The sequence below is a fragment of the Myotis lucifugus genome, unplaced genomic scaffold (assembly GCF_000147115.1).
Source record: "Myotis lucifugus unplaced genomic scaffold, Myoluc2.0 scaffold_551, whole genome shotgun sequence".
In the NCBI taxonomy this organism is placed as follows: domain Eukaryota; kingdom Metazoa; phylum Chordata; class Mammalia; order Chiroptera; family Vespertilionidae; genus Myotis; species Myotis lucifugus.
This window is the reverse complement of record NW_005871599.1, coordinates 68,949-84,425: the sequence shown is the minus strand read 5'-3', so window position 1 is coordinate 84,425 and position 15,477 is coordinate 68,949. Positions and strand designations below refer to the sequence as shown.

At 39.7% G+C, this 15,477-nt stretch overlaps 1 protein-coding gene across 2 annotated transcripts in view; it reads left to right on the top strand.

The window, feature by feature from the left end:
• The window catches only part of MID1 (midline 1), a 158,948-nt gene that overhangs the window by 81,844 nt on the left and 61,627 nt on the right, over positions 1–15,477 (top strand). For both annotated transcript variants that reach the window (XM_006104183.3, XM_006104181.3), the window contains exon 3: positions 11,253–11,348. In XM_006104183.3, coding sequence (XP_006104245.1) covers positions 11,253–11,348 — 96 coding nt within the window. The remainder of the gene's footprint in view (positions 1–11,252; positions 11,349–15,477) is intronic.

Here is a 15,477-nt window from a genome sequence, read left to right as displayed (position 1 = left end):
GCCTCCACTCTAGACGCTACGACAGGACAGGAGGAGACGTTATAATTCATAATTGTTAAAACTGGCAGGTCTCACCCTGACCGGTTTGGCTCAGTGGATAGAGCGTCGGCCTGCGGACTGAGGGGTCCCGGGTTCGATTCCGGCCAAGGGCATGTACCTTGGTTGCAGGCGCATCCCCGGTGGGGAGTGTGCAGGAAGTGGCTGATGGATGTTTCTCTCTCATCGATGTTTCTGGCTCTCTGTCCCTCTCTCTTCCTCTCTGTGAAAAATTAATAAAATATATTTAAAAAAAAAACTGGCAGGTCTCGCCCTGGCTGGTTTGGCTCAATGGGTAGAGCGTTGGCCTGCGGACTGAAGGGTCCCAGGTTCCATTCCGGCCAAGGGCACATGCCTGGGCTGCGGGCTCCTTCCCCAGTAGGGGGCGTGCAGGAGGCAGCCGATCAATGATTCTCTCTCATCATTGATGTTTCTATCTCTCTCCCTCTCCCTTCCTCTCTAAGATCAATAAAATATATATTTTTAAATAACTGGCAGGTCTCCTCCCAGTTCTCTGAATATTGGATAGTTTTCTCTCACTGGGTTAAAACCAAATGGCTGAAATTTTTTTTTTCTAAGCCACATTTATTCTTCGACTTCCTCTTTCGCAAAACATGGTACGTGTAAACCGAAATGTATTCCAGGGAAATGAGAATTAGTTCATTTCCAAAATACATTGCCCCTTAATTTGTCTTTAATCATACATACACAAACCACCTCGGAAATTGCTTAATAATTTTTGGTACAGCGCCGCAAATTAGATAATGAACTCTCCCGATTTTTGTTTTTATTTTTGCTAGCAGACAGGTGGCCATCCATCACAGAAACAGTGCTATGGACAAAGACGGAAGGAATGAGATGTTGTCACTGTGGTTGCCATCATTGCACATCTTTGCATTTTACCTTTTAGAGTACAGGGGAGTTTCTACTTTTCGGGTAGTTGTGTTGCCTGAGTTGACTTTTAAAAGAATCTGTGTAAGCAGCGAATCTATTCTTTTGTCATCAGAGTTCTTAAATTTTTTCCCTAAATCTTTGATTTACTGTGTAAAAAAAATCTTCTTGAATTATAAACATCTGTGACATTTCTGGGGAATAACTATTGTTAAAATCAATAAACCAAATTTGTATGGGACTAACTAGTACTATTGCAGAGGATAAATGGAGGGGACCATTCAGGAGTTCTTTTTAGACATTGGGAATACTTGAATGATATAACAAAGCATTCCCCTATATTTTCAAAAAACCACAAACCCTCTGAGTTGCTTAACATGAATAATCAGTATTCCTTGCTAAGCACTCTTTTGTAAAGTTCCTGAGATTTCCTGTCCTAAATTCACAAACATTCACACTTCTAGCTACTTCTACATATAATTTTATTCCTGTACTTATTATGTACATACACTACATTACAAACGTATTCCTTTTATTCTGTAGAAACCTTAAAGTGTAACACCAGTAAATTGAATAAATTACTAATTTTTGTTCACTGTATCACAGATCCAATGACTTAGCAACCTGATTCCTCTATTTTTGAGCAGTCGTTTTTGTACTTGGCTGCACATTAGAATCTCCTGAGGAATTTTAAAGATCCCAATCCATGAACCTCACCCCAGTCTAAGTAATTCAGACTCTGGCGGGGAAGTGGGTGTGGAGGGGGTCGACCAGATAGAGAGAGAGAGAGAGAGAGAGAGAGCGGGTCGACCAGATGTCCCGGCCCGGACTTGGCCTCTGGGTGGGGGCCCGCAGTGTGCAGTCCCGTGTGGGAACCACTCACCTGGGCAGTCATCATTTGCTTCCTTCTTTCCATAACTTCATGTTTCTTTCATTTCAACTTAATCCAAATGACCTTGATTGGACAAAGGCAGTGTCCGTGCTACTAAATGAGAAGGAAATGGCTGAATAAAGCTGGTTAAGTCAGGGACAAAGGATGCAATGAATTCAAGGAATTTGAGATTCATACATCTAAAACCCAAAGAAGATTCTGTCTTTGATGGTTACTCAGGGTGAAATATGATGGCATGGTTTCATATTCATCTTTGGTTCTCTAGGCTGTCCCAAACGGGAATTTTCTGACATAGCATTGATTTTGCAAATTCTTAACAGACCAGACCCACTTTGGATGGAATAGAATTTTAATCTATTTTTTGAGTCAAAGAGTGTAACCTTCCGTGACTTTAATACGTTTTGCACCACCCAGATGGGGATAGGAACTTTCTGAGCAATAAGAATCTTTCTTGGGAATGCCACAATTCAAGAGCAAAGCTGAAAATGTGTTGAATTTCAATAATCATTTTACCAGCTGGTCCAAAAATGTTATATTCTTCTAAAACCTGAAAATTTGAGGAGATGAATATTGCTCTAGAAACAAAGCAAATTGTAGTTACCTATGCAAAATTGTTAGATCAAAGACTCAACTATATTAGTTTGAAATGTGTTCAGTATATTCACTTCACCCAACATGAAGTATCTGCAGTGTTAAAGTACTGACTTAGAAAAAAATTTGGTCTTCCCACAGTATCTTAAAAACAAAAATGTATTTCTATTCATCGAAGGCTAAGCATCTACCATGAGACATTCAAATCTGGTAAAAATGTTTGATGGTATCAATTAAAACTCTATTTAAGTAGAAAGGCCAGGACATGTTCTTTAATGAGTATCTGGCAATGTCATCATCTACTTAAGACAGAGGAAAGGGGATACAATCAAACTTATTCAATCTCTGAGTGATGGAGGAAGTAAAGCTTGAAGTGACATATACAAACAACATGTATGACGTCCATCAATATCAGGGGATTTTATAGACATTAATTATCTAGTGTTCTAAGCCCCCCTTTGAGGTGTATTTTATAATTAAGAACAAAGGAAAATAAAATTGATGGAAACAGCAATCAATGAGTAATTCCACATTTGGTGTGCACTTAGAAACCCAACACTTTATACTTATTCGCAGAAGGGAAAGAACTAACTAATCCTTGCGCTGTATTACTCACTCTTGACTATATTCTTGCTATAGCCACCGTCATCCAACTTAAGATCCTTTCTTACCCTAGCTGGTTTGGCTCAGTGGATAGAGTGTTGGCCCACGGACTGAAGGGTCCTGGGTTCAATTCCGGTCAAGGGCACATGCCTGGGTTGCGAGCTCAATGCCCGGTGGGGGGTGTGCAGGAGGCAGCCGATCAATGATTCTCTCTCATCATTGATGTTTCTCTCTCCCTCTCCTTTCCTCTCTGAAATCAATAAAAATATTTTTTAAAAAAGATCCTTTCTTACTCTTTCCCAGTCTGAATCTTCTTCTTTCCTGAACAAATGTTGACAGAGGAATCTATTCAGACTTTATATTTTCCCACGATCAATGCTATTTTTTTCTTTGACAAGTTAAAAATTATTGTGATAGCCAGGAAAAAGAGATAAAAAGGATATTCTTTCGAATTTTGAGTACCTGAATGATTGAAATTTCAGGCATATTACCAAACTGTCATAGCGTGGGTTGAAAATATTAAGTGAATTGAGTTATATTAAAAATTTTAAAGGGTTTGGACCAACAAAGAAAATATTCTGTACTAATTAATAAAAAGTGTTTGGATTCTTTTTAAAGGACCTTATTATTTTCTCAAGGTGACGTCACTTTTATGGAAAGGGCCGGTACTCAACTCTTGTCATTGCAGCTCAGAAGCAGCAGCAGACAGCCCATAAACACATGGGCGTGTCTGTGTTCCCATAACGCTTTATGGACACAGAAATTTGCATTTCAGATACCTTACATGTGTCACAAAATTTTATTCTTCTTTTGATTTTAAAAAATCATATATAAAAATGTAAAAAAAAATATTCTTAACTGGCTAGCCAGACAAAAACAGGCAGGTGGGCAGGATTTGGCCTGCGGGCTATAGTTTGCAGGCCCCTGGTTTAGGAAATTAAAATTTTCCCCAACTTGAAATCTTTTATTTGAGAAAAAATAAATTTCTATTAGTCTGTTTTCCGATATTTTTATAATCCTTTTACCATATAACTCTAGACAAATTGGTCATGTCTCTTGAGTCAGCCCCGTGAACATACTGCCACAGCCCAGAGTGCTGTGCTGAGAAGGATTCAAGAACCGGAACAGGGGCGAATGAGCAGAGGAAGGCAGCGGGACAGCTGCCAGATTTGGCCTTCATGGCTCTTCCACCTGCACTCTAATCTCAGGAAATGCTTCCTGAATATTCCACTGGTAGAAGTTAGAGTCATTTTCTTAGAAACGTTCATCTACAGCAGTGGTTCGCAACCTCTGGCCCTTTAAATACAGTTCCTCATGTGGTGACCCAACCAGAAAATTATTTTTGTTGCTACTTCCTAACTGTCATGTTGCTACTGTTAGGAATCGTCATGTAAATATCTGATATGCAGGATGGTCTTAGGCGACCCCTGTGAAAGGGGCGTTCGACCGCCAAAGGGGTCGCGACCCACATGTTGAGAACCGCTGATCTACAGGCATGAACTTTGTAGTGGAGATCATTATTTTTAAGTTAGATATTTTCAAAGGTTCTTAGGCGTTCAGCTTCCTTTACTCAGTATTGATTCTCCAAACTAACAAAGGTGTTTATTGGCCGGTTGCTCACTCTCTTATTATAAGCAGAAATAGGGCTGGCGATGGGGAGTGAACAGAAAAGGCCATTCACATCTCTCACACCTGTAAGTTAGTAGTTGTCATTGGGGCTGCTAAAATTAGAAATAAATGAACATTACTAAGATTTTATTTATCTTCTTTAAAATTTGAAAGCTCTTCTAGACCATAAATGGTATTTAAAAATTATTCTCTGTATATTATTGACTACCAATTAGAATAATAAACACTAAACTCCTGACGATAGAACTTATAAACCTATGGAGCAGAGTCTGTGGAGTTAATATAGAAATATCAAATAAAACCTGACAAGGTAAATACGCTATCACATATCAAAATGGCTTTAAATTGTAGTCCCTGGAACACTAGACTTAAATTTGTATGCAGATTGGGTTTTTATTATGTTTTGAAGTTCCCTGGGCGACCTATCTTGCTAGGGCATTTGGAAATGTTAAGTATCATAACCAATGAAAAGAGGCATTAAGAAATAAAACCGACATAAATCAAACGTATTTGTGGTCTGTCATGAGTTGAACCTGAAGATAGCCTTAAACTCCCGCAATGTAATTAAAACATCTTAAGAGTTTAGTTACATATAAAGAATTTATGCTTTTATGCAGGTGGCATGTGTTAATACGGGTGTGTTTTCATATTAAGGGTTGTGATTCAAGTTTCTCAGAAGGAAATCTATGGCTTGTGGCACTCAACGTGTTCATATCCTGATGGTGCTGGGGCGGTGGTGTTGGGTGTCAGGGCTACAAACGCAGTTCCTGAATGTCGCTGTGAATATGATGGAATGAAACAAGCCAGATCTGTGTTTGCCTTGAAAGGTATCCAGGCTTAATATTATACTTTAAAGACATTCTGAAGCATTGACTTCGGAATAAGGGCAAACATTCTTTCAGGCCTGGACAAACCCGAAAGGAATTACTGAAATCTCCTGTTTCAGGCATACATTTTAATAGTAGTGCTCAGTGACAAGTCATTAATTCCCTGCAACCCGACTCTTAGCTACAGGTCCCCAAAGGCTAAAATTAGGGGTATTTTCGTCTGCTTACCTTACTGTTTGATTGGGTATCAGTGTAGGTAGAAGTACAAAGCTCATCTGTTAAGTTCGATTTCCCGTTCTCAGCTGGTGTCCACATCCATGCCTAAAGGCTCCTATTGAGACTGGTCCTCCCACAGATTGTTAAATTATCAACTCAGACCAACCTTAAAGGAGGTTGAGTATGAAAATGCATTAGAAGTGTAGGCATTAAGAACAAACGTTATAGGACAAATTAATCATCCTTTCTGCATCAAGTATACTGGAGAGCCTCATTCTTCAGAAACACATGTTTTACAACTTTGTCTTTCACAAATTCGTCTTTTACCCAGTCTTTTGCTCAATAGTAAGAAATCAAATCTGCATCTTGGTGTTTAGAAGGATGATCTTGAATTATTTATATTCCTCTTCTTTAATGATGGTGGTGGGAGGGGCATGTTGAATTCCATCAAATAGCGACACACTTACAAAAGCCTTATCCAGCTCAACAGATAGCCTTAGCACATCCTTTCCTTCGCAGAGTAAGACTACTGTGGGGGGAAAAACACCGAAGTAGTAAATGAAGGCTAGGAGCAATGCGACTTTGGTTGTAGGTAGAGTTTGGATCAATGACCATTGCTTGACTATCTATTTATATAAACCCCTGTTTATAAAAATCTGTTCAACAGTACAATATTTGCCTTCCCAGAGATCTTGTGGTCTGATGGAGTTACATAGTATTTAGAATGCTTCTAAACTATCAAGCCCCTCTTCGTGGGTTCAGACTCAGTGCTACCAATGAGAAACGCCCTCAGGAGTAGAAGGCTCTATTATAACAATCTATAGTAATTGTTAAGTGAAGTAACTAGTTCGTTGATGTACTACATTAGATTTCAGGAGGGTTGTCCAATGAATATTCAGTTCCCCATGCTAGCTGTTCCAGCAATGAATATTTGAGGATTTATAATGGGAAGGGACTAAGCGGTGATAGGTATACAGCAGGTACTGAATACATACTATGGTTTTGTTATGCCCTCTCCTTGGTAGTAGGATTATTCTCTTCCGTGCAGATGAATTCCAGAGGAAGAGCATGTGCCCAGGAAGCTTAGCCTAGGAGCCAAATCTCACTCACCACCTGTTTTTGTAAATAACGTTGTATAGGAATGCAGCCCTGCCAATCATTTACATATTGCCTCTGGCTGCTTTCTTACTAAAACAGTAGGTCCAGTAGTTGTGATAGTGAGCAAATGGCCAACAAAGCCTGAATGTTTACTACCTGGCCCTTTACAGAGAAAATTTGCTGAGCCCGTTCTACACTCTAATGCTATTCTGTCCAGGGATGTAGCCATTAGCTGCAGGCAACAGTTGAGTGTTTGAGATGTGGCTGATGGAACTGACGTGTGTTATATGAGGAAAACACACACAAGACTTGGTAAAAAGAAAGAAAAAGGAATGTAAAAAGCTCATCAGTTTTTAAATATTGATGACACGTTGAAATAATATTTTGGGTACTGAGTTGGGTAAAATATATTATTAAAATTAATTTTACCTGTTCCTTTTTACATTTTTAACATGACTATTAGAAAATTGAAAATGTGACTTGCATTTATAGCTCACATCATAGTTCTAGTGACCGTTCTGTTTATAGAAAAAGGTAGAAAGAGGGAAGGTGGGGAGAGAAAATAATCTGTTGTATTTGCAAATGATTTTCAAAAGCAATAGAATCTTCTATTAATTTGGCTATTACTTCTCATAAAAAAGTAATACTTTAAAACAGTGGTTCTCCACCTTCCTAATGCCGCAACCCTTTCATACAGTTCCTCATGTTGTGGTGACCCCCAATTTCATTGTTATAAATTGAACATAATTAAAGCATAGTGATTCATCACAAAAACAATATGTAATTATATATGTGTTTTCCGATGGTCTTAGGCGACCCCTGTGAAAGGGTCATTCGACCCCCAAAGGGGTGGCGACCCACAGGTTGAGAACCGCTGCTTTATAATAATGGATTAGGTTGTCTATCAACAAGGTTTTAGTTGAGTTCTCTGAGAAGGAGACCCTGACTCAGAATTCAAATTGGGAGGGGACCTGGGCAGCATCTGTCAGGGAGAAGGGGAGGGAAGAAGGCATGGTCATGAACAGGTTGTTGCTGTGGGCACCTGGGCTCCTCCCAGGGGAGCTCTCTGGAAGATTTGACAGAACAGGACTCAAAGGAGTCCCTTCTGGCAGGTGAGGAACCTCAGATGTTCATCCACCAACTGCCAGTAGTTGCTGGTTGAGGGCTGGTCCTAGGGGCATCAGCCTCCCCTTGTTCTCTCTCCAGCATCCCCGCCTGCCCTGCCTGGGGCCAGATAAAGGCCTAGAGCTGAAAGGAACAGTTGTTTGCTGCCAAGAGCCACCAGCCAGCTTGAGACCAGTGACTGCCTAAGGCAGTGATGGCGAACCTATGACACGTGTGTCAGAGGTGACACGCGAACTCATTTTTTTGGTTGATTTTTCTTTGTTAAATGGCATTTAAACATATAAAATAAATATCAAAAATACAAGTCTTTGTTTTACTATGGTTGCAAAGATAAAAAAATTTCTATATGTGGCACGGCACCAGAGTTAAGTTAGGGTTTTTCAAAATGCTGACACGCCGAGCTCAAAAGGTTCGCCATCACTGGCCTAAGGCATCAGGTTGGGCCCTATAGTGTCTGCTACTGACACCAAACTGAATGGTTTATCCATGTTGAAACCCATGATTTCAACAAACATTTGTATAGTCCCCTGGTGTATGTATTTCTTTTCTCTGACCTTAACAATAGCACAGGTAGGTAGGTTTATCATTATTCATGCATTATGGATGGGAAAACTCAGCCCAGGGGTCATTTGTCCAGGATAATTCAGCTGGGATGGTAACTCCAGTCTCCTCCCTCCACATGGGTGGTCACTCATGCCTGACTCCTTGGATTTTTACAAAGCTCAGCTCCAGAAGGAGATGTAAATATAGTGATGTTCTCAAGGTGAGAACAGGAACCTCAAACTATTGGTGGGGGTACTCTGTAGCACTCCTTAGATATCCATAGGGAAATACTTATATCCACTTAGTCCCAAGGCTCTTATGCCAAAATGTATTATCTCTCTTTTGCCAAAGCACAGTCACAATCAAGAGGTTATAGGACCTGCTGACCACCACACAGGATGTTAGTGATACAGCTAAATTCTAGAAAACTCCACAGAAGTCCCTATAGTGGAAGCTTATGGATGCATGGTTCATTGAAGACTGGATTTTGTTACCTTCCCATTACCCAGGCTCTCTTCAAAAGTGTTGTCAGTCCCTTTGGTATTTCTTGGAAACAGTCTCCCTCCCAGCTTCATTTCCCTTTATTATACTTCTAACTGACTCGGTAACTCTTTGCGGACTTCAGTAACACTTGTACTATTTGAATTTGAATAACCCCCAAGGATCTAGATAGGTCAATATGTTTAAACCACAGGCTTTCGTCTATATATTAGTTGATTAAAAACAGATTTTATACATGATGTATACTTAATCAAGGGAGGGGGAAGCAAGCAGATGTTTGTAAAACCGAAATGTGTTAGACTATATTTATTTGGCTCTCTTGCTGCCTAGCTTTAGAAAAGTCATACCTGTGACAATTGAACTGTAAACAGTTCGATGATATGTTTCCCTAGAAATTTCCTCCTCTGAAGGGTCAGCCAAAAAGAAAAGTAAAATGATTCCTTAAGATTGACATACCAAAAGAAGTTGACAAATACACCATAAAGTAGTCATATTTAAATAAAGGACATTGAATAATGGATTGCCTCAAAGTTATGCTCTAGTCTCTGACCATAAAGTGACTAGTGGTTGCAATTCATTTAATCTAAACAGAGGGAAAACTTTGGCTTTTGTTGTTGTTATTAGTAAGAGCTTTGAAAGCCAGTTTTTTTTATGCAAATATGAAATCATTAAGTTGCACCTAAATCACTGTGTCTTCAATTCATTCTCCAGTTTTTTGTTGTATCTCATCCTTTAACTGAGAAACGATCCTTTTTTCCTCCCTTAAAATATTTATATTTGAGACACTTTGAGTGTGTCAATGCCAAAATTGAAGATTTTGCATTGGTCTTCCTGTCCAGGTAAAATATACACAAAACCTGCCGCTGGATTCTGAACACATGAGAATTATAGATAAAATAGTTTAAATGGATTTTAAAGAAGAACAACCAAGCTTAAACAGAAGTGGAAAGTCTCCAAAAATCAGGAGGGAAAGGAAATGCAAAGTGGTGAAGGGAGGTTGGAGCTGGGCTGATCAAAAGAAGTAGAGATGAGCTGGGGCAGCGAGGACCTGAGGGGAACATGGGGCAGTGTATCCTGCACATGGCAGGTGCCGCCCTGTCCTCCTGGAGGCCACTCTAGGCTCAAAGGCTACCCCCCACCCTCTCTGGAATTAGAGCCAGACAGAATTCCCATGGGAGGAAGGTGAGGCACTGAGTCAAACCGGCATCTGTGCCTCTATGGCACATCGGTGTCTTGTGGGACTGCCCCCTCTGGGAAAACAACCTCAAGCCCTAACAACAGAGCGGGCATCGCACCTGGTCGGGCTGTGTCAATCCCCAAACCACAACACAGGGAACAAAATTCCCATCAGATGAGCGGTCAGACAAAAATTGCAAGACACAAGATACAATCAGATTCATGGCAAATGTATGCAAACACAGGCAAATAGGAATTGCCTCTTCTCAAAAGAGCTTAAGAATAAGTATGTTTAGTTCTCTTGAAATTATGGAGGGACTTGCTTCCTGGGAACATGAACAGAAGGTAATTCAACAAGATGTGATAAAGAACCTACTGGAAATGAAAAATGTGGTCATTAAAATTTTTAAAAAGTGTTCATAGGATGAACACCAGATTAGTAAACATACCTTGTCCGGCTGGAGTGGCTCCGTTGGTTGGAGCATCGTCCTATACACCAACAAGGTTGTGGGTTCAATCCAATAGTAGTTGATTTGATGTGGCGATATACTCTTTATATTATTGCCATTTCTGATTCAGATAAAAGAATAGAAATTCAATGATCTCCTTTCTCCCAAGTTCACAACCTAGAACAGCGGTTCTCAACCTGTGGGTCGCGACCCCTATGGGGGTCAAACGACCCTTTCACAGGGGTCGCCTAAGACCATCCTGCATATCAGATATTTACATTACGATTCATAACAGTAGCAACATGACAGTTATGAAGTAGCAACGAAAATAATTTTATGGTTGGGGGTCACCACAACATGAGGAACTGTATAAAAGGGTCGCGGCATTAGGAAGGTTGAGAACCACTGACCTAGAAGTAAGCTAAACTAATCATTCAGTTAATTATGCCTCAGTTAATGCAAGACACAGGAACCAAAAGAATGAAATTTGACCATCTTTTAAGGGTTCATTTAAACACACCTTTTCACAATCCAGTTTGAATCTATAAATACTTGAAACTGCATAGATCTCATTGAGGTTTCTGAAAAAATGTATCAGTTTTCCCTAGTATGAGTGTTGTATAGTAAAATATTAAAAGTATGCAGAATAATATTCTTCCTCTCTTTTTTGAACAGCAAAACTTAGAGAGTAACCTCACCAACCTTATTAAGAGGAACACGGAACTGGAGACCCTTTTGGCTAAACTCATTCAAACCTGTCAACATGTTGAGGTGAGTAGCTCTGTGTAGTGTGCTCCATATGAAAACTGCTAGGCCACGATTTTTATACCCTCAACCTTTCTATTTTTACAACTGGAATCTTCTTAAAATTAGATTTTTTTGCAGGAGCTAAATATATAAGATGGATGAAATTGGAAGGAGCTAGAACCTCAGAGATGCTCTTCCCCCATCAACTAACTGCTTTGTCCTGCCCCCCACTCCTATCACAGCATTCCCTGATCCAGCTTTATTTTACTTAGCGTTCCTAATATTGTAGATTTTAATCAGCCTTACAAAGAACAGCCAAGAAAAAGCACTATTTAAAAGGCATTGTATTGGCTGCTGTAACAAATTACCACAAACTTGGATGGCGCAAAAACACAGGCAGGCTGGAGGCCAGAAGTCTAAAAGCAAGGAGTTGGCTTGGCTGTGCCAGCTCCCTCCGAAGGCCCTAGGGGAGGAGCCGTCCTGCCTCTTCCCACCTCCTAATGTTCTTGTGGCTGCAGCAGTCTAATCTCTACTTCTTTCATCAAATGGCCTTCACCTTGTGTGTCTCTGCGTCTGTGTCTAAATATCCTTTTTACAAGGACACCAGTCACTGGATTGAGGACCACCCTACTCCAGTATGAACTCATTTTAACTTGATTACATTTGCAAAGATCCTGTTTCCAAATCTATATATATAAAAGGCTAAACGACCATTCGATTGGTAGCTATGACGCACACTGACCACCAGGGGCAGATGCTCAATGCACAGGCATGGAAACATGGAACAGACTGATGAATCTCAGAGGGAAGGGGGGTCCCTCAGCCTGACCTGTGGGGATTGGGCCGAAACTGATAGCCTGACATCCCCCAAGGAGTCCTGGATTGCAAGAGGGTGCAGGCCAGGCCAAGGGACCCCACTGGTGCACATCGGTGTCTTCTGGGAGTTCCCCATGCACCGGGCCTCTACTAAGGTCACAGTCACAAATACCAGGGGTTATGCCTTGGGCATATCTTTTGGGGGAACACAATTCAGAACACTCCGGGTATATATTAAATGCATGTTGGTTGTCAGATTTATTTCTGTGAAATTGACCACAGTTGCAGTGTGTTGGGATTAAGTAAGAGTGTGTAGGCAGCAGTGACAGCAGGGCAAGTTGCAGAACCCAGATCTTTTTTTAAATATATTTTTGTTGATTTCAGAGAGGAAGGGAAGGGAGAGAGAGATAGAAATATCAATGATGAGAGAGAATCGTTGATTGGCTGCCTCCTGCATGCCCCCTACTGGGGATTGAACCTGCAACCCCGGACATGTTTCCTTGACTAGAATCGAACCCAGGACCCTTCAGTCTGTAGGCCAACGCTCTGTCCACTGAGTCAGGGCCAGAACCCAGATCTTTCTGACCCTCTGCTTAGATGGATTCGCTTTTGGCAATAATCTCTCCAGGGAACAATTTGAGCCTTGTTGATTAAACAACATTGTAAATAATAGTGAACAAGCATAATGCTTTCATTATTGTAGAAGAAAGTGAATATGTATTATAGAAATAAATGGATGAACAAAATGGAGTGACCCTGGTGCTATATTTTATTTTTATGATGTGATGGCATTTGATGTTTAGGACAATAAGAAAGAATTATTTCTCTTCAGTAAAAAAAAAAATTACCCGTGTTTTATGGGGAAATTTTACAAATGCTTTATGGTTTGGATGATTATTTCATTCAATTTTACCTAGTTTCATTACTTCTTAAAGCACTAGTGTCTGGTTTCCATTATGGCCTGTAGTCATTTCAGAACAACTGTCTTGCTCCTAATGCAATATTAGTGTGGCTTGAATTTACGAAATGCTGTTCATCCTAACTTAAAAGTACATTATATAATGTTCAATAATTTCAAATGATAGATAGATGTGTCATTGAAGAAATTTACAAGCAGATTTCATTTTTATTTCGAAAGATTAGAGATTTAGTTGAGATATAGGCTTTTAAAATGAAGCTATTACTGAATTGATTGTAGCGAACTTGCAGATAGACACATATAAGCTATTTAAAGTTATTCTAGACAAGGAGCAAAGAATACTCATTCCTTTCACTATTGTTGTTTCTGTATATATCCTTTGGAATAGAAAGAAATTTTTGTGGGTGAGAAAATTTGGTATTTGGGAAATTTATTCTAGATAATAATGAAAGAAAATTAATTATGAGTAGAAATAATATGGTACTGGCAGTTCCTATTTTTACATGTTTTCTTAATCATACTTATTAATATTCTCAAAGTCTCATTTTCAAAAAAGTAAGCATCCAATTGTCATCTATAGCAAAACCTCCATATAACGGACTAATTTGGTTAAAGCCAAAAGCCCATTATATAATAAAGTAGGTTTTCCGAATGCATATGTTAAAAATTGACAAATGAGTTAGTTTACCTGTTTTTACTTAAGTAGACACGTTTGTGTAATTAACATTAAGTATGTATAAAAAGTTAAATTTCACAAAAAAATTTTCTATATGTATTACTGTGATTTTAAGTTTATACTAAATTGGTCTAGGGCAGTGATGGCGAACCTTTTGAGCTCGGCGTGTCAGCATTTTGAAAAACCCTAACTTAACTCTGGTGCTGTGTCACATATAGAAATTTTTTGATCTTTGCAACCATAGTAAAACAAAGACTTATATTTTTGATATTTATTTTATATATTTAAATGCCATTTAACAAAGAAAAATCAACCAAAAAAATGAGTTTGCGTGTCACCTCTGACACGCGTGTCATAGGTTCGCCATCACTGGGCTAGTAGATGCATGCATTCACCAGTCACCTCGAGTAAACAAATGCACAGGCTGGCGTGTGGCTCAGTGCACTGCGGACATCAGCCAACGGGGGTTAAAACTGCTGCAGAAAGTGAGGCCAGGCAACAACACAATCAGTGACTGCGTGCAATGCAGTGTGATCACGTGCTGATCGTTCCCTGATTTAAATATGTAGACTACAGTTGTAGATATGCAATATTTATTGATGTCCGTGAAATTACTACAGTGGTTTCCCCACATATGTTCTATTCACTAAAATTCGCCTAAAATAACAGTGAATTAATAACAAAAAACCAACCTGTTAATTGAATTATAAGCAAATCTTGGTTACAAGCATTTTAAAATGAACAGGGTGTTAATTTCCACACGTGACATACATTCCAGAAATTTTGTCAGTTCAATCAGGAGTCCGTAAAATTGAGGGTTTGCTGTAGTAATCAAGTGAGTAATAAAATGAAGATGGGAGCTGGGGGAGATAGTGCATAATCTAAGCCTACCTTCCAGGGATATCTTGGTGCAAAATGCTCACACGTTCAAGGGAAAAATGTCACAACACTAGTCAAATCCAAAGCAGTAGTGGAATTTGTTAGGCCCCGGCATGATGGTCTTTTGAATCAGCTCAGTGGAAAAGAATTTCAGCGTTCACATCCTATGTTCCTAGACTGTATTTCTTCCTTTTCCTCTTCCTGACGGTGTCCTTGTGTTTGAGTCTGAGCACTCCTCTGGAAAATAATCCCCATGCCAGCTGGAGCTTAAAAACGCAAAGCTCAGAGGCAACGCTCAATTGTTGGAAACGAAATCAATGAGTTCCCACCGAATCCTGAGGAAATGCCACTTCCTTATAAGTCCACACCTCCTTCCTGAGCTCACTCTGCTTTTCTTTAGAATGAAAGGAGTTTGAAGGTCTCCCCCCTCCCATTGTTTTCATAACTTGTTTTTAAAATCGGGGTAAGCAAATGACATGGCTTTTTGGAGAGTAAGTACCAGCTCTTTTAAAAACTAGCTATGAAGGGTATGAAGGCCAAGGCAGTTTAGGACTCAGGAGGTAGAGGCATTGAAAGAGCAGTATCAGCTAGACTCCCAAGAAATGCTTGCGTGTAAATCGGCATTGGAATTCTAAAACCTAGTGGGTTTTTAGTCACTGGGTTTTGTTTTCTTCAGGAGAGAAATACAGTAGAACATTCTATTGGGATGAGTTTGAAGTCAGTTATATATGAGATGTAGGACAAACCTATGGGAAGTGATCAAAATTTGCGTCAGCTTAACATTTCTAGGTCAAATGTGGACTTTTCGTCTTCGTCATCTCATCCTTTTCTTTAAAAATCAGAGGACCTAATTTATTAGCTAA